Consider the following 27916-nt stretch of genomic DNA (forward strand, 5'->3'; position numbering starts at 1 on the left):
GGACCAGATGCACAGACATGGTGCAAAGAAGGGTCTGAACTCCATGACAGCTCATCTTTGGACTTTGGAGTGAGAGGAGTGTGTTTGTCTTGGATGAACTAGAGACGGACGTGCTGCCAGCTTCTTTGAGCAAGTGCTCAGGCAGCAACCAAACGGGTTTGGTACATCAAGATTGCGGGTGGGGGAGCATTCTTGCATTTCACTTAAGATTAGTATTAGGTTTCTGAGAAACTCTTGACACACATATTTTTCTTATCAGTAGGTAATTATTTTATTGTTCCATTAAACACTATGGGATAACTTGCATTCTTGCCTTTTGTGGTGCATTTTATTTGACATTTCAGGCCACAAGAAACAGACAAGATTTTTTTAGGCACAGGAAAATAGACAGGCTTCAACTTTTCCTCTTTCTCTCGTGAGTGTGGGAGAACTTTTGGTTGATGCTTGGTTTCCATGGAAACTGTAAGACACAAGCCTGTCTCTGTTAGATCAGTCATGCACTGTGGTTTACCGTTATAGAGGCCTGCAACGTAGTTCCATTAAAATCCCTTCAAATCGTGGTTATTTAGACCTTTTAGGACTATTTTCCTGTAATAGTTCCCACATGTTTCTCAAGAGATATCAATCTTATCAGGCAAAATAGTAACCAAAAGAGAAAAAAACTTTCAGGTAACCAAACAACTTCTTGTAAAACCCCATATTTCTATAAACCACAATCATTTATTACCTTCACCTGGGGAATTGGCTGAAGGATTGCCAAGGCAAAATGTTTTCCTTTTACTAACATCAGACGTGGTTTAGAGTTGCGTGTCAATATTTTGAAGGAAGAAACTGAGTACTTAAATGGATGTACTGTGAAACGATTATCCACAAATTTGGATTAAGTAAGAAACATAACGTGAATGTATTCTAACTCATTTTTATATTAAGATCCTTGTGACGTCAGAAAATGGTAGATATTATGGGCTTCAAACTGGAGGTCACTCATTACAGAACTGGAAATTGACCTTTAAGCCAAGTTCAGTGAGGGTACAGTCCAGGCTGCACTGAACACACAGAAATACATTTTCACCTTATTGTGGCTTATCTCAACCAAAAACGGTGGTTTACATGCCACAGATTAGCACTCATAAACACCATTCATTAGAGGGCTCTGAGAACGCCTCCCAAAGGTCCTTGCCAACAGATTATGCTATGATTTATGTGGTGTGAAAATTGTGGCCGCGACAAGCTGTGAACAAAATAAGTGGAAGATTTAGGTTTGCTGAAAATAAACATAGAACATATTACGCATTCGTGAAACACATTCACTTGAAAAGTAACATATTCCATCACTTCATCTCCAGCTGGGTTTTTCCAACTTTGGTTTTTCATTTGTTTCATGATTCATGGTTCACGTTTCTCATTATTCCCTCTTTTGCCTCTATGAAATTCCAAATCTGTCTAATCCCCTCTTGAAACTGGCAATAGTATCTCTATATATAAATGAGGTGTGGTTGCTATCTGAAGACAGGAACTCCTGGCTACACTGGGCTTTGCTCTGCTCAGTGCTTAAAGATGGAAGAAAACGCTGTTATGGACACAAGAGAAAGGAGTCAGCAAAGAGGTTTTTAAAATATCCCATAGATACTGTTTGCCATGATTTAGTTTTATCCATGCGTTTCTGCAGTATCGCACCATGTTGCAGTATAAACCCTGTATAAATACAACAAAACTTGGCTCGTAACAAAGCAGCGACCCACAGCACTTCAGTAGCCCCTCTAGTTAAGCCATGAAGCATTTTTCAACAGAAATGTTGGCTTTTTATTGCAAACATCATCAACAGTGAGGCTACAAGAAGGAGCGACCTCCAGGCCTCTGTCAATTTGTCTCTTTTTGTTTAGTCAGGCCCTCCGGAGGCTGTCCACGTCATGTAGCTGGTGTTCCAAATTTGACTCAAAGCAGAGACTAGGAAAGAGAGCCGAGCTGAAATATTATCCACAAATGCACACATTCACATGCACAGTTATGGGGACCTTCAATGCACTGCCGCTGGATTGTGAGGTAGCATCTGTCACACTAACCCCATTTGACTTACCCCCTGTCTCACTGTGTATTGTAGATTTCTTTTTAAAAACTCAAGTACCTCTACCCACTGAAATCCTCTGCATCTGGTATTTCTCACCAAGTGGATGGGGGACGTTCAAAGCAAATGTTTATAATTCCTGCCACAGCGTATTATAGCCGCGCCGAGCAACAGCGAGGAAGTAATAGTTTAATTGTATTGTTTATGAAATTGTGTACTTTTGGGCTGCTGTGGTTTTACAACCCGTTGTAAATTTGTTACTGCTGTAAGCTTGTTAGATTTTCACTGTTTTCCATTAAGAGATTCCCTTTTAAACACAGTTTATTGTTTTTTGCATTTTATTCTCTTCTCATAATTCCTATGGAACATTTGCAAGAATTTCTTTATTTCACTAAACAGAACAGGATCAAGGCAACAGGTAAGATTAACACTTGTGTTTGTAGTGAGATCATTCAATAAATCTAAAATGGTGTGAGGTGTTCCGTGGGTCTATTGCCTGTGACAAAGTTAAAACATCTCTTCTCCTTTTGATGCTTTTTAAGGATCACTTCAAAAGAATGTGTCCATTTTTTGACCAGCGGACATATCATCAGTTATTTCATTTTGGAATGAACCTATTTAGCTGAATACCTAAAATCTGTAAGACATATGCTGGAACTAAGGTATGAATCTGTTGTAACTTTATTAAACACAGGTGCTCCAGTGCTAACTGCTGACGTCCCACTCCCTTCAACTCCAGAGTTGTCAGTCACACGTGGAGTCTAAATATCTGCCTGAGAGATGGATGCTGTGACTTCAGTGGTTGGCTAGTCATATTCAGTAGTTAGACAGAAATAAACAAGCTCTACCTGCCATGCTCCACAGTTAGGAGACCAAAGAGTGAAGGCAACAGGGGAAATTTTCACATCATATGTCAAGTGCTCTCACTTCTGCACCTTGATTGCAGGCCAAAGACCTGGAGCTCCTCTGTTTCCAAGCTTTTTTCCTGTTATATGGGTCTATAAAATCTAGTGTACAACAAAATTGTAAGTTGTAATATAAAAATTGTTCCCTAAATCTGCTATTTATTGAAGCAGTTTAATTTAGACTTTTTTAATGCATTTTTGTGTCTGTATAAGAAAAGAGAGTAGCTGACTGATGCACTATAAATAAACCTGCTTGAGTGGTACAGAGGGAATATTGTTCAAATACAGCTAATACAACTAAAATTACTTTTCCACCTTATGACTTCCAAATGATGGAGTTTTTGTTTCGACTACACATACTCGTACGTACTCTCTTGGGTTTAAAAAAGTCTTACAAGCCAATCAAATCTGGTGTTTTTCCCACTGCTGGGGACATCAATCAGTCAACACTTATCCTGATAAACTACTGCATGCAAATTTTGTTTAATTCTTGTCCAATTAGTTTTCTCATTTGTATCAGCACCTTGCCTAACTGCATGCAAGTAAAGGCCACATGAAGTTCAGCTACTCTTTTGGTTCAGTGGCAGTAAAATGCACAACCACTGAATTCTGAGGTGAAGACAGACAAAATATACCCTGCATTCAATCTGATGACAGAATGACTGAGCCTACATATTGTAAACTGTGTTTAGAGCTAGCGCTAATTGAAGAGGTTAACTTGTGGTGGCTTTTTAAGAGGGACACAAAATTTCTTCAGGGCAATAAAAAATCTTCTTCATTCAGTCTGCAGTCTTTTGCTACAAATTAATTTATCCAAGTCAGAGAATAATGGTTTAAAATAGGTTCTTAATCATTGTGAGTGAGTTTTTGAAGCAAAAACATGCAAATTAACAATTCATTAATTGCTATAGTGACTGAACATAGTACATTAGGGGTAAGAAGTACTGAAAGGCAATTATTCTGTGCATTTTACATTTTGAATGTTTTAAGTGATTCTAGAGATTGAGGGCTGTGTATAGGCATAACACTAAAAATAGTTATATTTACCTAAGAGGTTAAAGATGATTGGGGCAAGGTACGATAGTAAGATTGGGGTAGTATAGTAGTATGACGATTGGGTATCTCTATCTCTGTCCATAACAACAATGGGATCCATAACTGTGATGTTCACCCTTGGTTCAGTTGTCACCCTTGGTTCAGTTGCCATGGGGACCCATACTTTTGTGGTAGAATGGCCTAACTCTACCTCCTACTCAAGGCCGTTATAATCTATTGGTAAACTGAAGGTCACCTTTGAGTTACAGACGTCATCTAGCGGCCGTAGGAATTATAACCCGGGGAAGTGACGCAGTCAAATGACTGCAATATAAGCTCAGGTGGGTGTTGTGGATGGTAAGATTTGTTTCCCATTTCAACCGGACATTTTTACTGTAACATTGGGATATTTTTACCACATTTAACTATTGGTGCCTGGTTATGTTGCAAAATGGGAGAACAAACTTGGAAAGATACATAATTGGCAGGGGTCTCTGGGGGTTCTTCTAAAAAATGAAATTTAAAACAAATTCCCCACATTTCCAAGCCACCTAACCTCTTGGATAAAGTCAAGAAATGGCCACCTGCACTAGCATAGATTTATTTAGATTGAGGTTGCAATGAAGACAAAGAATGCATCAAAAACAGTATACAATTGGGTGGATCAGGACAGGAAATAATTATTAGAAGAATAAAAGGGAAAGTATGCCTCATACTGACCTAAAAAACTATTATTGGGAATTGTGTGAAAAGTGTCAGAGCAACACAGACACAGAGTGTCCCTGTAGTAATCATATTAACTCACTCAATCCTGCCTGTGTGTGCATGGCATGAAATGAGAGAAAAAAATATTGCATTACTTGCAGGAGAGCCACTGACTGAGCGGAATGCATGAGAATAAATAACAATACAGTGTGTGTATATTTCTCACTTTCCCCTAATTATCTGTACAGTCATGCTGTTGTGTTGTGCTGCTCTTTCTTGTCTGTTTGTGAGCCATCAGTGCTGTGATGTTATCAGTTATTAATTTGTTTCTCACTGTGTGGGAAAATGGACATGTGATGTGAGAGTATGTGAAAAGTGTCAGTTGCGTGTGTCTCACTGTCAATGCATTACATTTAAAAGAGCTGACTCTGATTTGTCTCCTTCACAAACGTCCCATCTCCAAAGTCAAATCCTGACTGATCAGCGAGCTAACTTTAGGTAGACGGACTGGCAAAGTTAACTAATGTTGAATTTTGACATCAATGCAATCCTACTTTTAGCTGATTTAATGATTGGCTGAAGTCAGTTGGCCAAGCAGGTTCACTCAACATACGCTAGCCTATCTTTTGGTATGTTCTATTTTCAGTTAGTGACTGCAGTTACACTAAATGGCATGTTTCTCACATTTTTAAACAGTCAGACTCCTGTGCGGATTGACAGACTGTGATGATAAGTTTATTTTTATAAAGACAAACAATGGGGTCGCAAAACCATAACTTTTCTCCCCAATTGAATAATGGGGATGCATTTGCTAAGACATTGCCACGTTTAAACTGTGACGTGGTGTTTACTGTTGCTGATGGTTGCCATATTTAACCATGTTTAAACCTGGACGTGGTGTATACTGTTGTTGACGATTGCCACATTTAACCACGTTTCAAGTGATTATTTTAACCTAAACCATGATCTTTTCCTAACCCTAACCCTAACCTTAACCACAGCATTGTTACACCATAAAACATTACACTCTACAACTTTTTTAACTGTTTGGTTTCAAGTGTGCTTAAAATTTGAAAAAAATATTTGAAAATGTTTGTTTCTCTCCCGTGTGTACAAATATTCTGTCTAAGAAGGACATTTGAGTGTATATTTAAAAATTTAACAAAAGTTTACATTGAAATGAATGGCTTCTTTTTGTTTCTTCTGCTTGGATTTTAGCTTAAAGAAGGGGGGGGAAATGCCACTTTCTGATTAAAAAAAAATAAAAAATTTAATGCAGTGGATTGCTGATGCAGTCAGTTCCAATTTCATCTGTATGAAAATGAACAGAGAACATTCCTCAGTCTCCCTGCTGTATAAACTGAATACTGGATGGCGCCTCTCCAGACCGGAGTCTCTACGAACTAGCCTACCTTGGCACTGAGCCACACTTGTGTAACATACCATACACACTGGGAAGGCAGCATCATCACAGGCAAAGTTTAGTTGCAAATAAGCCTGCTAAAGGCCTGCATCAGTACAGCGTTTACACAGGCTAAATCACCGACCTGAGTAAGAAAATACAATTTTGTCCTGGGAGTACCAGGCCTATTCTTTTTTTCTTTTCACCTCATCAGCCACGGTAAAATGTCTCAAAGTTCCTTTCAAATGGATACGGAGCAACTATTTGAAACTACGTGTACCTTGACTTGTATAACATACCGTCCACACTGGGAAGGCAGCATCCTCAATGCCCTAAATGGATTAACTACCATTTAGAATACTGAGGTCATGTCCTCGGCATTTGCTTAGGAATTTTAGGGCTTTAAAAAACGGTTTGTGTGGTTGGAGAGTTTAGTAGCTACATTCTGCAAAATAAATAAAAGCCTTATGGATATTTTAGGCTGATTCCAGTATTTTTAGACTCAATACGGATTTCTTTAAGGACAACAAAAAGGAAGCTTCTGTATTTCCCAACCAGAATTGTAATCATAAAAATATGGAGTTGTTTTTTTTAAAGCTGAATTTAGATCTTTGGGTTAGGGAAAAATGTAGAAAACTGATATGAACAACAGCACAAATAAAATGTGAAAAGCTTAACAATTAAAAACATTCTCAAGAATTTTTTGGTGAATTGGTAAAATCAATACCTGACTATTTCTAAATTCCTGGTTATGACTCTGTTCATAAGTTATTTTTCTAGCATTTAACTGCATTATATCCACAAACTAAGAATATTAGGCTATTCCTTTTTCATCATGCAAAGCACATGTTCCTTTCAGTCCCTATGCCTCATATGCATTTATTCTGCACTTCACTTATAGACAGCAGCCGCTCGAGTAATGAGGAGCTGAAGTCAGCATCACAGACCATGGATATTGAGCAGGGCATGTTGGCATATCATAATACTATGTTAATAGAAACGGTGTTGCGCCCTCTTCTGGGATAAAAAAGAGTAGTAAGTAAGTAAAGTTTATATTTGTATTGCATCTTTCACTGATTCAAAAGTACTTTACATAATGAAAAACACGTTATTAAAGGCAGTATTAAAAATATCAATCACACAAATAGCACAGGGTTGACAAGTTCAAAATCACAGCAACAACAAATGAGGACAGAGATTACACAAGTTCCAAGACTCAGATGAGGGCATATGAAAAAGAAAAGGCAATAAATTAAGTGCAGCCACCATTATTCTATTATTCCACTATTTTATTCAGACAGGCTTTGGGTTAGCCTGTCTGCATAAAAACATTTTCAGTTCCTTCATAAAAGTGTCACAGGAGTCTGTGATTGCAGCTTTTCGTACTATGGGTGCTTGAAAAGCAGTCAATCCGAATTTTGTAGTGGGTTTTGATAACTGATTTTAATTATGCAGCCCATACATCAATGGAGAGAGTAGACAGGAGTCCAGAGGGTCTTGCATTGAAAAGGTTTATTTTCTTGGCCAAGGAGAAATGAGCGAATGATCAGTACACGTTATGTTCTGATGCTCCCTTCATATTCTGAAGTTTCTTTCCTCCGGGGATAGACTTTAAACCACACAGATAATGCCCAAGGTTGAGCCATGCCCAAATATGGGCAGACATCTACAATATACAGAATGTAGTCTACTGGTCTATAGCCAAAACATTGCTTAGACCTCACTCAGGACCTTTGTCCTACATCCAACACTATATCAAACCTCTGACTCCAGTTACCTTTACCCCATTCAGGGAAAACAGTCAAAGACATATCTGACCTCGGCTGCTATAGCAACACTATCAGAATGCCTCCTGTTTTCCCCAAAAGGAGCAGACTCACTGCTTACCACTATCTCAAGGGGAGACAGTGTCTAAACCCAATATTTTGGTGTGGCCTTGCTATGACCGCAAAGCCTAGTTTGACCCTGTGCATATTAGTTATGGAAAATTCCCTAACAGGTTTGAAGGGCAACCATGCAATTTTTGTTCAGCAGCCCTAAGAGTCTGATTGGGTTTATAAGGGACGAAGAGGTCAGCAATATACTGGGGTGTGTGGGCCCTCTAGATTGGCACCAGCATTTTAAAATGGATGCAAGTGAACAATAATAAAAACAATAATGGAGCTTTAGATTCTGTTGCATTAGCTTATTACCTTTTGCCCCAACAGTGACATTTTGCCAGTTTGACAGCTGCTTGACTTGATACATTTGTATGAAATTAATTTTAGGTTCACCTGTGCAATCTAATTCAATTCAATACAACAGCTCTGCTCTAAAGTCTACATTTATGAAGCTTATACATTTTCAGTTTTTGTCAAAATTGTCAAGAAGGTGATAATTCTGCTTTATGTTTATTGTTGAGGTCATAGTGGGTGGTGGTGACGTACTGGGGTGCATTATATTAAAAGGTGTTCCTAATAATTTTGTCCACTCCATTAACATACATGAGGGGGGCAAAATAATAGGAACACCAGTCAATATAATGCACCTCAGTACGCCACCACTACTTAGTACGGCCTCAGTAATAAACATTAAGTAAATTTAATTCAAGTGTGTATGCAAGTGTTATGTGTGTGTGTGTGTGTGTGTGTGTGTGTGTGTGTGTGTGTGTGTGTGTGTGTGTGTGTGTGTGTGTGTGTGTGTGTGTGTGTGTGTGTGTGTGTGAGAGAGAGAGAGGGTTTTTAAAAAAAAAAAACTTTTGGCTTTGCTTTGCTTTGTTCTTGCTTGCTTTTATTATGTGAAGCACTCTGTGATACATTTTACTGTATGAAAAGTGCTATATAAATTAAGTCGGATTGATTGATTGATTGACTGAAAGTAGAATTATCACTTTTTTGACAATGTTAACAAAAACTGAAACTGTATAAGCTTCATAAATGTAGACTGTATTGCAGAGATGTTGTATTGGATTGAATTAGATTGCACAGGTGAACCCAATAAATAGACCAGTGAGTCTATTTTCTCTAATATTCGTTAATGTACATGGCTGTAGATTAGAGAGTAATGTTAGCGTACATCCTAGAATTACTTACGTAAAGCAATTTTTGGTTTAAATAATCACTTTCAACGTGTTTATAGGCTACAAGACCCCGTACATACATTTACAGCCACAATTATCACAAAATACCAGCAGCCTCTCTGATTGGTTCCTGTCGTTGTCGATCTTTTGATGACGTCCTTCCTGTTTCTCCGTACTAACACGTGTGTAGTACAGTGTCGAGCTGAAGAGAAGAAATAGCAACCAAACCTCAGCTTTCGGACACCTTTGTGTGATCTTAAACTTCTTTTTCCTTATCCGTCGACGGCTTTGCCGGCTAAGCAGTCAACATGGTGAAGCCTCAGTTTAAGGGGAGAAGCTCGATAAACAAATCGACGTCCAGCTCCAACCCTGGTGAGCTAACCCCCCGCTAGCCACGCAGTTTGTTTACAGCTAATGCTAATTGTTGCTAGACGGGTGAAGGGGATTGTACCCAGAAATGTCATATTCATATATAATTGAACATTGTCAATACATTCACAGTGTGTTTAAACAAAATGTATAACCCACAATGATTATACAGAGACTTAACCTTAAGCCTTTTAAATCTGACACTGACATATTCAGCTCTTGAGAAAATGTTTAAATTTCGTGTCCTAAAGTCTGACAATAGCTGCTTTTATTGTGCCTTTTTAACTGCCCATAAGATGTCTGTTAAAACAGTTTTGCTTCCCTTTCAATGCATTTAGTTTACAGTTGTGTTAGTATGTGTGTGTGTCTGTGTGTGTGAGTATGTGTGAGTGTGTGTGCGTGCCTTTGAACAGATGAACTGTAAAAGTAACTATACGTGTATTTAACAGATCGAGCCAAAGGTGCTGGAGGGAGCAGTATGAGGGACCGAGCCACCATCAAGCGTCTGAATATGTACAGACAGAAACAGAGATGGTAATTAAGGATATAGATTTGCATTTTTCTTGTCAGGATTTCATTTTTTGTAACAACTACTGAAATATAATAATGATGTGCTGTGTGCATACTGACACTAATTATGTGTTCCCAGTAATAACAGAGGACAAGTCATCAGACCTTTACAGTTCCAGTCCACAGTGGCTCCTGGGACAGTAGCCAGAGTTGAACCCAACATCAAATGGTTTGGTGAGCACACCTACATCATACTACTACATATAACAGGGTCTGCCATGCCAGTTGTCAGTTTATATTGTTTGCTTAGGGCCTGTAAATCCCTGAGTGCATCACTTTGTATGATACATTTACATACTTCTAAGAACATGAAAACATCAGTAAATGGGTGGTGCTATTGGTCATAATGCACATTAATTAGTCGTTTCCTAGCAGTTTTACTTGTATTAGAAAAAGCGCAGGTGTTACTAATAATAGTCATGATGCTTATTTTGCCAACATGCACAACATCAGGACCCAAAACTTAAAGCAGCAAAATAGAATTAAGTCAGCATTCATTTAATTTACACCTATGCTTTTTCTTACTGTGACATTCCTAAATGTCCTCAATGAAAAAGCTTTTTGTGTAACAATGTCTCCTGTGGAGAATGCTTATATGTGTTCAAGTTTGGTGACTAAAAATTGACCATGCTGGCAATATTAACACCAACATTGAGAGCGTTGTCTTGAACGCATCACTGCCAATTGCCACTTTCGGGTGAAAGAGAATGTGGAATGATAGTGCACTAAGTAATTAAAAGGGAGCAGTTGTATCTTTATTATGATTATACATAGCTGGGGCATATTGTAAGATGAATATTTATTAAGTATTCCCATGATTATAACTCACAAGTTCTGCCATATTAATTTCCAATATTTAGCTTATCAGTGTGTGAGATGGCGCTACCTTGTCTTTCTTTGGCTGAACTTCAAAGTGATGTCATGTGGATTTATCAATGTGATAGTACGACTGTAATTTCCCCAACTAATAAGTTCAAACTTTGAACTAAATCATCTGTATTCCAGCAAATACAAGAGTGATCAAGCAGTCTTCCCTCCAGAAATTTCAAGACGAGATGGGTGCTGTGCGGAAGGATCCATATCGTGTTGTCATGAAACAAAGTAAACTCCCCATGTCCCTGTTGCATGACAAAGCCAAAGCCCATGTGAGTATAAAACAAGATACTTTTTCTTTTTCTTGTAGAAGACTGATTTCTCTTTCCAGTCCTTTGCTGCCTGTGTGGAGAGTTTTCCCTGCCTGTCTAACTCAAAGTCAGGTTGCCTTTGTGTTACTGGGTACCGCCTTTTGAAATTCAGGCATGTGATTCTCTTGTAATTAATCTCCAAAAAATGCAGCAGTTGTAAGCATTTTTTGATTTAATGACTAAACAATTATCTTTGCAAGATGAACATCATGTATATTGTGAGCTTCATCACTCACAGAGACTAATGTTAGCAGAGCAGCAAACTCCAGACCGTAACAACTAACTCCTTAACAAACAAGATCGGCAGACCAACACGCACTGCAGCAATTAATCAAGTTAAACCAACTCTAAGGTGAAGAAAATAAGAGTCTGTTTCATCTCAGAAACCCTACACCCACTCAGTGTCTCTGACAGCGATGTCTTTCCCTCGAGCTAACGGTACAGCAGAGAGGCTGCTCTCCACTGCTAGAGATATAATGTTAATAACATAATGAAGCACTCCACCTCCCTCTCATTTTATTACTCTCATGCAGGCAGGAGACTATAAGATGCTATAATTAGTTTAATTCATTAATGCAGTCAACTTTTTCAATTAAAAAACGCTGTGAACCCTTTATCTTATCTGCCAATGCTGTTTCAGCTTGTATTTCAGTGGAATAAGGTTACCAGTGAGGGGTTTGGTACCCAGTATACTGAAGCAAGAGGCTGAAAATGATGCCCCCTTTTGTATTCATTGAATCGAGGGACAGTTTTGAAATGATAATCGATTCTGAATCGAATAGGCACTAAAGTATCGTGATAGTACTGAATCAGGAGAGCTGCATATCATTGCAGGGCTAGAAAGTCAACGTCATTTGTTACAACCTTTATTTTTCATCTTTTTGTTCCATTTGGTATAATATGATATACAATTTTAAAATGTTTAATCCCTATGGACACTTTTTTCTGGCAAATTCTGATTTTTTTCCCCCCACTTAGGCACACAACACTCTAAACTCTTTGTGCATAAATTGTGTGTACCGCACCAAGAACTTTTGCCACCTTTTGTCTCAAAATAGTCTGTGTGTGTGTGTGTGTTAACACCTTTTGTACATTTTATTATTGGTATACTGGCACATAAAAGTATTGACGTTTCTACCTGGCTAATATCAAGCAACGTAGATGAAAATTATGCTTCTTTTTTCCTCAGTAGCTTGTTTCTCAGGATTTTATGAGGTGGGATGAACATGAGGCCTCGCTTTAATCCTCATTCAATTCTCACTCGGGTCCACTGTGACCCTGAGTGTACTGGCACTGAGCTTGGCATGTAAGATTTGCACTCTGCCAGGCTTAACTTTTCCACCTCATAACCAACACGATTCCAAATAACATCCAGTTCTTCCTGTTCTCTTCCAACATGTTGTTGCCAACAACTGGGTGTGTTTCAGTCAGTTTTTCTATTTTTTCTATACACTGTTGTCCTTCATCCAATTGAGACTATTCAGTTTGAAGCAGTTCAAGATATTTTTTTCCTTTTAATTTAACCATTCATTGATAAATTTCTCGAAAAGCACTTGTTTAATATTGTATACATCATATGTTCATTCATGTGCTGTTTCCAGTTGCATTCTTTACATTAATGTTAAGAATATTTGCAGCAGTGGTTTCAGATCAGTGTAGCACTCACGCATGTTTTCCCCCTTTCTATTAACCTGGTCCAAGCACGTGGGGTCATGGCCTGTATGCTTATTCATACATATTTTCTTTACTATTATCTGTGGCATAATATTTTTTTATTGCTAAAATTTGTAATGGGGGAGCGCGATGTAGCTGTGTAAATTCTCAAGTGTGTAATTGCGGATTGTGCTTGCTTCATTTGTCTGCATGTACGATTGTTTGACTCTGAGGAAGACCTGTGTGCAGTCGATACACGTTGGTCTTGTTTTTATCTTGTAACCACTATAATAAAGGATTGTTTTTTTACTTTGGTGCTTTGACATTTGGGGAATTCATTCCCCTTTTTATGGACATTGATTGCCTACCCGTGCATAGGAGCACCTGTTTTGTGTTACATCGCTGTCAGAGCCAAGAAGTGCTTCCTCATTTGTTTTCTATCCAATGACCTTTGATGCTTTTGATAAAATACTTAGCGAGTAAGCATAAAACAATGCTCATCAATCTGATTGTCTGACCTTTGATTGACCAGTGGAGCGATCTTGCTCCAAAAAGGCAGAAGAATTAAGCCAGAGTTTGGACTAGGTCAGGGAAATGTGTTTTTAAAGAACCAGGTTTCCCTGTAGAAGATCTTGGCAGGTAGTCAAGGCAACCTGAAAAATCATTGTTTTGACAAAAACCATGAACTGTATGTTGTTCCACCCCGTATGGCAGTGTTGCTTTAGGGCTATGGCTTATGCCTTAAGATAATTGGAACACTTAATCAGTACTGGCAAGGACTTGGCTGTTTCATTGGCTGGGTTGTTGCATTTTTGGGGGTTCTGTTTATTGTATGCATTTGTTCTGTGATTGTATCTGAACCCCTTAGAAGGACTGTATCACTTTGACTGGATCAAAAACTGGTTGTAACACCAACACAAACCCTCCTGTTGCCCATCTGTTTCAGTGCAGTATTACTGTAGCATGTGTCTCATCAGTTATCACTTTGTAATCAAACTTGTAACCTTGTATACTTATAATTAAATGACTCGGGCAAATAACTCCAATGAGACATCCCTAGAAATGAAAGCCTTAAATGGGTTGCTGTTGACTCTCACTCTGTTTTTACACCTGCAGAACTCAAAAGTGCACATTCTGGACACAGAGGGTTTTGAGACAACATTTGGGCCCAAGTCTCAGAGAAAGAGGCCCAACCTCATGGTAGGGGATGTGAAGGACCTCTTGGAAAAAGCTGAGGCTTCAACCAAGAGCTACAATGCAGAAAATGACAAAGACCTTGTGACTGAGGACACAGGGGTTCGGTAAGACCGTCAAAAGATACTACAATCACTATCCACCACCTCTTACTGATCGAAAACATAGTTTCTGAATATAAATTAATGTCTTAATCCACATTTTTGTAACAGGGACGAAATGCGTGAGGAAATCTTCAAAAAGGGTCAGTCCAAGAGGATCTGGGGAGAGCTTTACAAGGTATTGCTTCCATCCTTTTTCAGTACTGCTCATTATGTTAATCCTTTCTGTAGACTTGCTACACTGATAAGAGTAAGATAAGTGTTCAGAGATACATTCTGCAGCTCTTGACTGTTTAATTGCTACAGGTGATCGACTCATCCGATGTCATCCTCCAAGTGCTGGATGCCCGTGATCCCATAGGAACACGCTCCAAGAGCATCGAGAACTATATAAAGAAGGAGAAATCCTGGAAACATTTGATCTTTGTTTTAAACAAGTGTGACCTGATCCCCACCTGGGTCACGGTAAGATATTCAGAATAGTGCATTTGTGTTTGTCTCCTCCATGAGATTTGAAGAAACTGTGTTGTCTGTTCTGCTCTTACTAACTGTGTCTTAACTAGTTGTTGTTGTTGTTGTTTTTACTAGAAACGGTGGGTAGCAGTTTTGTCCCAGGAGTACCCCACTCTGGCTTTCCATGCCAGCCTCACCAACTCGTTTGGTAAGGGCTCCCTCATCCAGCTGCTCAGACAGTTTGGCAAGGTAAGCGTATGGCTAGAATACCCTCAAATATTTCTAAAAATATGTTAAATTCATTATGAGCTTAAACTATTTACTGATGCAATAACAAACAAGCACAAGTCCTGCGTGTTTAGCTGTTATGGATTGGTATGTGGAGTCATTAAATCCGCAACAGAGCTTATTGTTTTGCTTTTTAGTCGAAGGCCTTGGATATTCAAATTACACCACATTTGATTTCCTGTTGTTTTCTGATCTTTCTAATTGCCCTAATACTCTTGTAAAAGATTTATGTATTTACTTATGAAAAACAAAAGTGCCTGAGTTTCAGCCTTCTTCAGTCCTCATTTTTTTTGCCCATCACAGAAGTAAGTCTGTTCCAAAACAGCCTCCAGAGTTCACCTTCTGGGACAAACACAGGCAATGAAATATAGTTATATCTCTTGTTTTGAAAGGTTTCAGGGTTTCGTGATTGTCTTGTTTTTAAAAAATTCCCTTTTAAAAGATCCTTTGGTATGAGTTTTGAACAAACTACATTGCAGTCCTGGAGTGATGACAAGTTCACTTCTTTTATTGCTAATGGCAACAGAGCCCAATCTAAAATTACCTCCGTGAACTGAAGACAGACTGAGACTGTTGTTTAGGAAACACGACACTCTGACTTTATTTTTTGCCTCCCTACAGCTCCACACAGACAAGAAACAGATAAGTGTGGGTTTCATTGGCTACCCGAATGTGGGAAAGAGCTCAGTCATCAACACACTGCGGTCTAAAAAGGTCTGCAATGTGGCACCCCTTGCCGGAGAAACAAAGGTAGGTTCTGGGTATCATCTCAACCATGCAAACTAAATTTACATTTGCAACGGACAATCCCGTGAAAAAGACCACAAGAACTACATGTTCTTGATTTACTGAAACGGAATAAAATGTGCGCTCCGAAGGTTTATTTATTTTGTGGTCTATACTTGCTTTGTGATTTCTACATACACCAGAAAAATTTGGCAGTACATTCAGATTCATAAGACATTACCATTTATCACAACACGGTGGAAATCTGTCTCTGATGTTGCTCAAATACAGACTATAGAATATGAAAAGAGAAGATCAAAGCCATAGTACGCAGGCAGTGCTAATAAAATCAATGAAATTAGAACTGAAGAATGAAATGGGAAGGGTGGTGTTTTTAGAAAAATGTAAAGAGCGTAGAGGTGAAAGGAGCATCATGTGCCTTTTCCTAGCTCGGTAATTGTTGATAGCTGCAACAACAGAAGTAGTCCGCTTCGTGTCTTTAACTATATAACTGAAAATCTAACTGGATGTCGGGCCAAGAGAAAGAACAACAACCATTTTTATCCTTAATTTCCTCTCTCTGGGGCTGCTTATCCTGTTTGGAAAGAACAACGGCTTGAAATCCCCAGTGTCCAAAGCGGGGTCAAGGCGAAAGAAAGGGAAAATATCTTAACTTGTCTATGCTTACCAAAGCTGCGAACTTGGAGTGCAACGCACCTATCCAACGAATCTGATGGGCCTGTAGCCAGCACTCCTTCATTTCCCACTTACTTTGGTTCTCCGCTCAGAACCGACACTGGTGGTGACAGCCAAACAAATTCATGATCTGCAGCACTGATTTGACTTCAACTTTTAGAATGGATGCGCTTTTGTGTTTAAGTGAATGGTTACATTAAAATCCTTCCTTGTAGCTTGAGGAGAGAGAAGAAACCAAACTGTTAATACTGTTTTGATTAGAGTTAAAACATTGTTTTCATTGCTGTTGCAAAGATAATTAGTTTCATATATTTGCTGCTCTCATATTTATCTCACCTTTTCATATCAGTGAACAACAGCATAGTAGAATATCACAGAAGAGTTCACATCTTGTTTGAAACTGGAATGATTTATCTGTACTGAAAAAATAAATCTCCTTTGTTTTAGGTGTGGCAGTACATCACTTTGATGAGGCGCATCTTCCTCATTGACTGCCCTGGTGTTGTCTATCCTTCAGAAGATAGTGAAACTGATATTGTTCTGAAAGGAGTGGTAAGTTTCTTTTTTGTGTGTGTGTGTGTTTATGTGCAAAGGTTTTGTGATATCCGCACTGAAAAACGGTAGCATTAGTAAAACTCAACAGTAATGTCCCACTTACGACAGTCCTAATCCTCCAACTGTTAATGTGGCACTTTTGACAGCTTGAGTGCAGTGAACAGGATCAGAAGTGGTTTTAGCTTCATATTGCAAATACCCTGTTATTTAAAAAAATGCCTTGATCAGCTCAGATTCTGATCCTCCAGATCCTTTTTCCGGATCAAAGGTTTAACTTGTAGATCATGTGGTCCCCGTAACTGAAAGGTTTCAGGTTTTTATCTTAAATCTAATGCCTTTTTCTCTCTTTCTTAGGTTCAAGTGGAGAAGATCAAGTGCCCAGAAGAGCACATTGGGGCAGTACTAGAGCGGGCCAAGCCAGAATATATTCAGAAGACCTACCGCATCCCCACTTGGAACTCAGCTGAAGACTTCCTTGAGAAGCTGGCATTTCGCACTGGGAAACTCTTGAAGGTCTGAATTTACCTCTTATATTTTGGTGCTAACAGGACTTTAACAGGTCATAATCTAAAACTGCTGTGCCTCCAGTTTTTGTTTTATTTTACTATTTTATTTCATAAAATCTGCCATAACTTCTAACAAGCAGAGAGTGCGGTTACCAAACAAAACTTCATTATCAGTATGAGTAGTTATTTCAGTTTAAGTCTGAACACTCACAGGAGAACATTAACTCGCACACCAGAGGATTTTAATTGTCCCTTTTATGAAGTGCAAGAGCAAATCCATCTTTGGTTCACATGTTCCACTTTCTGCTTGCATTATTTGCCATACTGGAAAGACTTCCAGTTAAATAGCAAAGCTTATGTGAACCACTTGTTTTAGATCTTGAGTTTGAACAGAATATTCTTGATGTTGTGCAGGGGGGTGAACCGGATCTCTCTACAGTCTCCAAAATGGTGTTGAATGATTGGCAGAGGGGACGTATCCCCTTCTTTGTGAAACCCCCAGGACCAGAGGGGGATCCAGCGGTAAGTTTACTGAATTTTCCACCTTTTAACCGAGATGTATTTGTTCAGTAGATTACATTTTTCTACACCAAATTGAGATCTGTGTGTCAGCCTGTGTTTTATTACTGTAATGTTTCTAGGACAAGGAGCGACTGGCAGTTGAAGGACCCTCAGAGGTAGTTGAGAATGTGCAGGAGGAACAGCCAGACGAAGCAGAATCCACCTCAGCAGGACGTGAGGAACAGGAGCACCATCAGCAGAAAAAGGAGCAGGTCCAGAAGATTCTGTCTAATGTGCGACAGAACTTTGGCAAGATCAATGTAGCACCTGAGTTCTGTGAGGAAGACTTGGTTCCTGTGGAGATGCCAGACCTGGACATGTCTGACTTCTCTGGCTCTGATGGCGAGGAAGACAGTGGTGAAGAAGAAGGAGGAGAGGAGGATGAAGAAGCAGAAGACAGGACCGTTGTTGAGCCAGCTGATGGAGAGACTGAGCTTGCCGAGCCAACAACCACTCGAACTGGCAAGGCAAACTACAACAAGAGTTCACGCGAGGTGATCCGAGAGCTGGATGAGAAAATCTCTAAGTACAAGCAGTTCCTGGACAAGGCCAAATCCAAGCGCTTCTCTGCAATCCGGTCTGTCTGCTCTCACACAAACCTCACTTACATATTTTCTTTGTTTTGTATATTGTCCTTGTTTCTTTTATCGAGTCAAATAACATGATGTCCGGCAGAGAGATGCCATGCATTTTAGGTGGTCTGTGCTACCCATTCTGTAATGCTCTGGGGATGGCAGTCATCAGTTTCACTGTTTGTGAATTGGCCGATTCCACAACTTTAGCATTTGTGCTCTTTATTCTGCATCTCATTTCAAATTATAATTGTTTTGTTACTCTGAGCCCAATTTAATTATTGTTCATTTTAGTCAGTTCCAGTAAGACTTAACTGTTTGCTTGTTGGGTAGAAAATAATACTCGTCTCTTTGCTTCTCCCTGGACAGGATACCTAAGGCCCTTTCTGACAAAGTGTTCATAGACATCAAGACTAAACAAGCCGCGGCAGCAGAGAAGAGAGGTAGTCAATCAAAATGTTTGTCATGACTTTTTATGGTGTTGCATGTAGAAATTGTTTTGGAAAACTTATCAGGATCCCTGATATCAAGATTTGGTCAGGGTTCAAAAAGTCTTCCTCAAAACAATAACAGAACATAAAACACATGCCACTGGTATGATTTATTTTCTTAAGTTTGACACAAACAATACATTAATACTCATTGTTCAGTATTTACCTGCAGCCACACAAAATAAGCATGTGTACGGTTAGTTCAGGTTGACATTGAGATTTTAGATCTGACGTGCAGCATGTCATTATTCAACTTTGTTAATCTTTGCTTGAATTCAGCTGCAGTCCAGAAGGGCAAGAAGAGGAAAGCTGAGGAGGGCGAGGAGTCCGCCCAGCTGCCCAGACTGTCATCTAAAGAGGTATGCAGTGTTCTCACTGACATCAAACAGGCCAATCTCTCTGACTAGTCACAGTTGATGAATGTGTATTCCTCTTACTTGATGTAAGAGGAATGAAAATGAAAAGCTCTGTTCTTTTTTTCATCTTTTTTTTTTCTCCCTCTCTGTTCCTCTTTGTCCATCTCTACAGAAAAGAGCGATGGACCGTGCTAAGAGGTCGAAGAAAGTCGGTGTACGCTATTACGAAACGCACAATGTGAAAAACAAAAACAAGAACAGAAAGGCCCCAGCAGCTGCCACAGGAGGCCAAAAGGCCAAGAGATCAAAGCAGTAGACTGGAGTTATAAAACACAACATGCAATAATTCTATATTTAAATTAGCCAAAAGGCTATGTTTTTTTTAATGAAAATGTTGAGTTGATAAAAAGGTGGAATGCTAACTGAGTGTTAAATGGTCTTTATCCAGTTGGCCACTAGATGCCTTATTATGACCTCGTCTAACCCTCAGGGATATGACTGTATCTTGCCTTTCAACTCTTCCCTTCAGCACAGTGTTTTTGAATGATGTTTCATTCATCATTTCATCTTCTGTGTAATGCTCTCTTGATGTTCAAGAGAAATGTACAGTAAATGTTTCAACTGTACTTGTCATGTCATGCTTTGTGAGGAGAAAAAATAAAATATCTGCTTATTAGACAGTTAAGTTTACATTAATTGTTATAATAAAGAAACAAGTAAAAATACATTTAGTGACATTCTGCGCTGGGAAATGGCAACTCGGTCCTTGTTTGTCGTATTCACTTTTTTGGTGTAATGATCCCCTCCAGCTGGGTCTAAATGGGAAGAAAAATCAAAATTTTAAGACAGACAACACAGCTGCTATTGATTCTTGATCTTAAAGAATTCATTTTTCTTTTATATGCAATTATAAAACATCACCTTGAGCTGCTGGTTGGTTCTCTTCAGGAACTGAATCTCTTCTGTATGCTTCTTTTCCTCCACCTGACGCTTTTCGCTTTCCCTCTTTTCAACTGCATCACACTTAGCTTTTTGTTCATTGAGTTGCTTCTTTAGGTCTTGTTTTTCATTCTCCAGCTCAGAAATCTAGGTATGTAGTAAAACATGCTCTTAGTTCCAGATGCGGGACTGATTATGCAAAGCGTACCGTCACCGTCCTTATGTTGCATTAACTCTTAAAGAGAAATGGTGCTCTCTGCTGGATGTTTCACTGAAATGCAGCTAATAACTTATTTTCCTATAGCTTTACATAGTTGCCACGCTAAATCTCAAAATATAAATAACTCAATAATAATCCTTACTCTTTTCTCCATGTCATCCTTGCCCTGTTCAGCCTGCAGTGCCTTCCTCATGCCAAAAGCCACGCTGCTCTCATACAGTGTCTGGTAGGCAGCAATGGTCATTTGAATCTCATCTCTAACCCGCAGCAGCAGCAGACCCCTCTCAGCACAATTGATGGTCACCTGTCTGATCAGCTCGTCTAAAACAATGACAAAATGAGGTTCATAATTGGAATTTAGGTGCAAGGTTAACAAAAGATAAGACAAAGCTAAAAATGTAAGACTCGTATCAAAAAGTAGCTGTGATAACAATCCTTGAGCTGCATGTTTGTATGTCTGCTGCAGTTTATACTTTTAATATTAAAGTCCATCCATCATTCTAACCACAGTGGCCTGAGCGGTCACTAGCATCTCAGCCTCCTCCTTACCAAAGCATTGGGAATATAGCTCCCTGCGGACCGGGCAGATTCCTGTGTTTCTGGCTTGCCTTTGTTGCACCTTTGTGTCCAATAGTTCTTCTAGACGCACCACGTCTGTGCGCGTACAAGGGGCACTGGACACCTGCTGCACCCACAGTTGGTTTCCCTCCATCCATTCCCTGTGATATCAGAGGTAAGACAAGTTACAGTGTGGGCTGAAACTGTTAGACAGTATATTGTAGATGAGGGGAAACTATACCTGGGGGGAAGGATGGCGTTGAGGATCTCCTCATGTTGTTGCTTGGTGGCCTCTGTAGCAGCAGACTTCGGTTTAGGAGGTGGTGGCACAGGGGAAGAGTCGGCAGACTGCTGAGGGCTCACTTTCAAAGGACGTCCCTGTAAGGAAAAGTATTTTATGTTTAACAGTTTTCTGTTTTAATTTTAAACATTTTTAGTTACTTGTAGCTTATAAAATTCATAAGAGAAGTTGGAATTTCAGTGCTTACGCCGCCTGCAACGATAGAGTTTCATAGTAGGTTTTTCTTATGTTAAAGCTGCCTTTTTTTTCTTTATGCATGTATTTTCAGCTCTCTGTGAAGTATTGGGATATGTGATTCCTAAATATTGTCTTGTTTTATACCTCGGACATTTGGAAGGAACTGTGCATGTAGGAGACCAATATTTGGTCAAGATCCTCCTGGAGGCTGGAAAGTAGGCCATTACTAAGAACTGGCTCAAAGCTGAAGCAAAAGTCACAGACAATGATTGTCAATCATGGATTATATACTTGTGATGGAGAATCTTACATATAAATTGAAAATGAAGGAAGAGTTCTTAATAAAAGGATGGGGGCAATGGATAATAAAACAAAGAAAGGCATGAACATACAGCAACATACAGGGAGTTCATTTCTTAATGTTAGGGTTCACACACATTTTTACCAATGAATTTTCAAAACTTTTCCATAACTATTCCATAATATTTTACCCAATTTCCATGACTTTGAATTTAAGTAGTTTAACAAAGGTTTAACAAAGGGTCCTCCCCCAGAACATTTTGAACAGAGTAGATGTAATTTCCTGTATTCTGGTGCCTTCTAACATGTGTTTTGACACTTTGATCTCACTAAATGATGGGTACATTTTATAATTACATCCAGAGGAAGCGTTTGGCCCTAGATCATAAATTAGAAGATATTAAAAAGCTAAATATAGAAATTGATGATTTTTATATTCATATTAAATGAATCTACTGATTTTTGACATGGTAAAAGTGGGAATCCAAGTTCATGCAGCCTGTCTTATATCTGTTATCTTTGATATCAGATTGGTCCATCCCTAATTCAAAACGTTTCCAAAACATTCACCTAATTCCAAACCATTTCCAGGACTGGAAAAACAGTTTTTCTAATGTCATAACCTTTCCAGGAACTTCATGACTGTGGGAACCCTGTAATGTTTTTCCCTCTTCTCCTTCATTCTGAGGAAATTGTATTGTTAATTGTTAATTGTTAATTGTGAATAATATATTCTCCAGCTTTGGCTTCTCCTAGTACCATTTCAATCTTCCGCCCATCGTTGCCAGGTAACGTTAGTTAGTTAAACTCACCTTTGGGGATTTTCTATCTGTGGTTTTGCTGACCAAAACTGGATTATCGTATTTCAGGAGAGACTCGGCAGGTGGAATCATTGTGTCGTACTATGAAAAAAAATAAAGCTACTAACAAAAAAACCACCAACTTGTTCGTTTCTGCTTCTCCTTCACAAATATGAAGACAGAAAGCTGTGCTCCACTGTTTGCGTTGTTATGGCAACAGCGTCCCGGCGTTTCATTTTGGTTTGTCCGAGTTGAATCAGTGGCTTGGTTTTAACAAATATGGGCCAAAGATGCTCTGTAGTATGTGCAGGATACTGCCATAAATCAATTTTAATCAGCGCAACAAAAGAAGACATTTTTATTTTTAAAAATGTTCATATTACAGTGCGTGTTCCTGCTGATGTTTCGGGAATTAATCAGTTCTATATAGCTCAGTATAAACTCCGTAAAACTCGGCTTACACAAATAGCGCTCCTCCTTTTTTTTCTTAAACAAGAATATTGTGAATATCTCTCGTAAAGATAAACGAGATGCGGAACACAAAGTGAGAAGTAGACATGAAACGCCGAGCTAAATTAACTGCGCACCACAGGAAACGGAAACACGTCAGCTGAGCGTAACAGGCGAAGTTTGTAATCGCCACATTTTTGGAGTTTTTCTTTGTTTTTACGGGCTTTCGTGTGGGTGGTAGTGTATGTTTGAGTCACAAAAAACGGTAGGATTAGTACAACTGTCCTAAAATGACCAAAGAAAAGCGTCACAGAAGGAGAGAATCTCCGGACCGGGAGTCCAAAGTCAAGATTAAGCAGGAGAAAGTGAGCCCTGTTAGGCCACAGAGATCACGCCGCTCCAGGTCGAGATCCCCCGGCTACTCCAGTCCACCGAGGCAGGGAACAAGCAGGTATAGTCGGTAGTCATATATCACCTCGCTATTGACAGGTATCTTGGGTTTATCAACGAGGCAAACTGGACCTGTGAGTCGTTATTAGCGAGAAAGAGTAGTTTAATCCCTCAGGTTAGCTTCAACACACGAAGCTTCAACCCGCGTTATTTGTGTTTTTACCGTAAATCACGTGTTAGTGTGCCACACATGGATGATGTATCATCCTGAGACTCAGTTCATTTTGTTTACATGCATTTCCTTTTACTGCTTTCACTTGTTGGTGTTTTTTTCAACGATATTAGATTCACACCTGGGCTACCTGCAGGGCTTCCTGGGTGTCAACATGACCCTATAACCATGCAAACTGGAGCCCAATTCATTTCTTTCTCAACAAAACATAAATTGACAAAGTTTTCTGATTTTTGGCAATTAATTCAGTTTCAGTAGAAAATATACTTTATTCCTTGCAACAAACAAGCTAGTGAAACAATCCAAATCAAATGTATTCTTGGATTAATAACACCACAAAGCCAAAATCGGATACATTTTTTGTCTTCTAAATTGTCTTTTCACACTAAAATAGTTCTATAAAATTAAAATACACACAATTTACACACAAAAGTCTAAATTGTAAGATTTTTTTTTGTTTTTTTGGTCCTAAATAGTAAAGCAATCACAAAAAACAGAAATTAGAGGACTCTTTTTTTTTTGTTTGTTGTCTGTTTTTATGTTAGTTTTGGGCAATATATCGATATTATATCTATATCGTTATCTGAGACTTATGTCGTCTTAGATTTGGGATTTTATGATATGGCATACATGTTGTCTTTTGACTTTAAAGGATGCACTACAGTTACATGATGCCATTTTCTGAACTAACCAGACTGTTAAAGCTGTTATTAATAATTTGTATTTACCCCCTTTGTCATTATATCCACATTACTAATGATCATTTGTCAAAGATCTCATTGTGTAATTATTTGTAAAAGCACCAATAGTCATTCCTACAATATTAGAGATAAGAGACACTTTATTAATCCCCCAGTGGGGTAAACTTATTTGCCACCAAACAGCTCATACACAACACTACGAACAATACAGTCAAATAAAAAAATTTAAAAAATACTTTTGAAACATAATCTAAAGCAAGTCGCTCACTGAAAGAGCTTTTAAGGCTGTTGAAGACATTAAGTAAAGGGTGGCCTTTCTAGAATGACTTCAATTAAATCCTCAATTTTGTCCCAATATTTAAGTAGTTGGTCAAAAATATTGCTATTAAGGTCCAACTGATACTGAACTTTTGAGGCCAATGCCAATATCAGGGAGTGAAAAAAATGGTATTGATAAATTGCCATATAATCTTATATATACAGAATTCATATATGAGCACTGATTTTTTTTTTCAATGATCCTTCAAATGTTGTGTATGAAATACTTTAATGTTTAAAATGACTGATGTACTGAAACAGCAAACTCCACTTTGAAATTCATTATTATAAATAAATAATAATTAAATAATTATACAGAACTATAAATAAATACACCTACGACATAAGGAATTATGTTTAATAAACTTGAATTAGAGAAAATGTATTATACAATATATTCGTAAAATGAGCAATATATATGCTAATACCATTATATCGATGATAGGTCAGTATCGACTGACTGATATCTCCGTCAGGCTCTAATCGTGATATTTGACTTCATCAATAATACCCAGCCATTTTTTGTGTTCTTCATGTAGGTCACCTGCCAGAATGAGGGATCGCTCTCCGGATAAAAGAGAGAAGTCTCCCACCAGACGGAGCAGCAGATCTCCCAGAAATAGGAGAAGCCGCAGTCCTAATCGTGGTGCTGACGTCAGAATAAAGCGGGTGATTAGGTTTTTGACTTTTGTGAATTTAGATTAGAAAAAATGTGCCAGATTACCAAAACATTATACCAGAATTTACAGGGATGTGCATCCTAAAAGGTTCATACCACCAGTGTCCAACACATAGACAGCACATCCTGCAGGCTTAGTTAGGTATTTCAGTGACTAATGGCTCAAACATACAGCATGCTGTCAATTAAACACTGTAGTATCATAGTGTGACAATTACCAGCCTTGTGAAAATAAATACAATTTAAATACACACAAAATACAGCTGATCAATTGTGGGAATGCTGTTACGGTTACAACACGGGGCAGTGGGTTGATGTGTAGTAAAGTGGATGTGTGGTGTAGTTCTGCAAGACTGCAGATAAACCCTTCTCAATAAACCAAACACTAGCCCTAGAAAGGGTCTTTGGCATGGCGACGGTAGGTTTTCCTACATGCTTGTAAGGGGAGGGTCACCGCCAGATGCCACTAAGTCTTACACGCTGGTCATTTATTTTTTGTAATTCGGTCTTGGTCCAACAGGAAATGCTTTCTATTTACAGAGGGTGACATTTGACTGAAGTTGGCCCATTTAGCAGCATAGCTACCACAAAGGCAGCACATGAAAGTTAATACTGAAAATGTAGCAGACTCATGCCTATAGAACAACAGTGGTATAAAGACAGAATATGCTACTAAGAATAGGGCCTAAAACAACATCTGACTACATTGAATAGGGTATTATCTCTGTTATGATAAATGTATAGTGCTGTAACTGTGCTGATTTGGCTAATAATGATCTTCATACCAAATATCTCACAGGAACGGGAGGAGCATCGGTCTAGCGGTGACGAGCGGAGAAGAAGAAACGACCGGCCAGAGGAAAGGCGGAGCAGGTGGGAATCAGACAGACCTCAGGAGACAGAGCGTGGTGGAGAAAGACACCGGGAACGAGGCGCTCTTGGATCCCAACAAGCTGAGAGACGTCAGCACGATGAGAGGCGCAGAGAAAACCGTCAGAGGCGTGAAGAAAACCAAGAGCAAGATTTTGGACAGTCCGGAGAAGGGAGTGACACAAACGATCCTCCTGTTGAGAAAGAGAAGCCCAACTTTGGACTATCAGGCGCGCTCACTGAAGATACGAACACATTCCGCGGAGTGGTGATCAAGTACAACGAGCCACCCGAGGCTCGCATTCCCAAGCGAAGATGGCGACTGTACCCTTTCAAGAACGACGAACCTCTTCCAGTCATGTACATTCACAGACAGAGTGCCTATCTGTTGGGGCGGCAGAGAAAAATTGCTGATATTCCCATTGACCACCCATCTTGCTCCAAGCAACATGCAGTATTCCAGTACAGGTGAGAATAGCTGTCAGTGGCTAAGGTGTTTGACTCTGGTATGTTTTAGAAATATTAATCTGTAGTGATTCTGTTAATAAATGTATTGCATTAAACTCACTCTCCTGTGTGAGTAAAACATATCTACCTTTGTTGTTTATATTTCTTCCAGACTGATGGAGTTTACACGTTCAGATGGCACCCCTGGCCGCAGAGTAAAGCCTTACGTCATTGACCTGGGCTCCGGCAACGGCACTTACCTGAACAACCAGCGCATCGACCCCCAACGCTATTATGAGCTCAAAGAAAAAGACGTTCTCAAATTTGGTTTCAGCAGCCGCGAGTATGTCCTCCTGCACGAGTTCTCAGACACAAGCGAGGTGGACGCCAAGCTGGAAGAGGATGACGAGGGACTCGATGAGTAAATTGTTCCCATAAACCGCATTGCTAAATTTGTTCAGGTTAGATAACATCATCATTATCGTCAATGTTCAACAAATAGCTGTTTCTGCAGGGAGAGGAACAATAAATGGAACTAGTAAACAAATAATGGAGCAAGGCTGGTTTGTATATTTTGTAATTACCAAACTATTGCTTAAACCTGCCTCAACTGTCTGAAAGAAGACTTCCTATTCTCAGGTTGTTTGTGCAATGTCTTTGCATGTCTGATCTCACATCTGACAGTGCTCACCATTTAAAAAATGAAAAAAAGTTCTTGGTGCCAGATAAATACCGTGCTAATACAATAGCTAATTATATATTTTTTTGGATCACAGCACTGAGTGCTAAGTATAGCTAAAGACTTATCTCTTGTCTTTGTCCAGGCTGTATTTGTCAGTGTTCATGGTGTATTGAATGTGACTTGTAATGATATATTGCCTTCTTTTTGTTTTTGCTTTGTAGTGCAGGGACAATAGTTGACGCTTTTGTGTGTTTTTCTTGCACCATGCAGTGTGTATTTAAAGAGATCCTCCTTTATTTTGTCTGTACCGAGGCACACAGCATTCGTAGTAAATTTCCATTTTTGTACTGTAAATAAAGACAGTGAACATTTTGATGGTCTCAAGAGTTTTATTGTCGCCACTCAAG

General features: G+C 39.1%; 3 protein-coding genes across 3 annotated transcripts; 2 read left to right on the forward strand and 1 right to left on the reverse strand.

The window, feature by feature from the left end:
* The first annotated feature begins 9348 nt into the window (after window positions 1–9348).
* gnl2 (G protein nucleolar 2) lies at window positions 9349–20125 on the forward strand. Its single transcript, XM_062422918.1, has 16 exons — window positions 9349–9542; window positions 9989–10073; window positions 10189–10283; window positions 11115–11254; window positions 14063–14247; window positions 14353–14419; window positions 14548–14706; window positions 14830–14943; window positions 15604–15732; window positions 16852–16956; window positions 17314–17472; window positions 17880–17987; window positions 18107–18603; window positions 18968–19041; window positions 19369–19448; window positions 19618–20125. The coding sequence occupies exons 1-16, from the start codon at window positions 9479–9481 to the stop codon at window positions 19759–19761; spliced, it is 2205 nt and encodes a 734-aa protein (XP_062278902.1). The 5' UTR covers window positions 9349–9478; the 3' UTR covers window positions 19762–20125.
* Window positions 20126–20210: 85 nt separating this feature from the next.
* dnali1 (dynein, axonemal, light intermediate chain 1) lies at window positions 20211–22833 on the reverse strand. Its single transcript, XM_062422919.1, has 6 exons — window positions 22753–22833; window positions 21404–21540; window positions 21154–21323; window positions 20747–20925; window positions 20367–20531; window positions 20211–20260 (listed from the first exon to the last, which is right to left on the reverse strand). The coding sequence occupies exons 1-6, from the start codon at window positions 22831–22833 to the stop codon at window positions 20225–20227; spliced, it is 768 nt and encodes a 255-aa protein (XP_062278903.1). The 3' UTR covers window positions 20211–20224.
* A 517-nt stretch (window positions 22834–23350) lies between these two features.
* snip1 (Smad nuclear interacting protein) lies at window positions 23351–27877 on the forward strand. Its single transcript, XM_062422594.1, has 4 exons — window positions 23351–23641; window positions 25371–25500; window positions 26310–26848; window positions 27000–27877. The coding sequence occupies exons 1-4, from the start codon at window positions 23481–23483 to the stop codon at window positions 27250–27252; spliced, it is 1083 nt and encodes a 360-aa protein (XP_062278578.1). The 5' UTR covers window positions 23351–23480; the 3' UTR covers window positions 27253–27877.
* Window positions 27878–27916: the final 39 nt, after the last annotated feature.

The sequence above is a fragment of the Scomber scombrus genome, chromosome 7 (genome assembly GCF_963691925.1).
Source record: "Scomber scombrus chromosome 7, fScoSco1.1, whole genome shotgun sequence".
Classification (NCBI taxonomy): domain Eukaryota; kingdom Metazoa; phylum Chordata; class Actinopteri; order Scombriformes; family Scombridae; genus Scomber; species Scomber scombrus.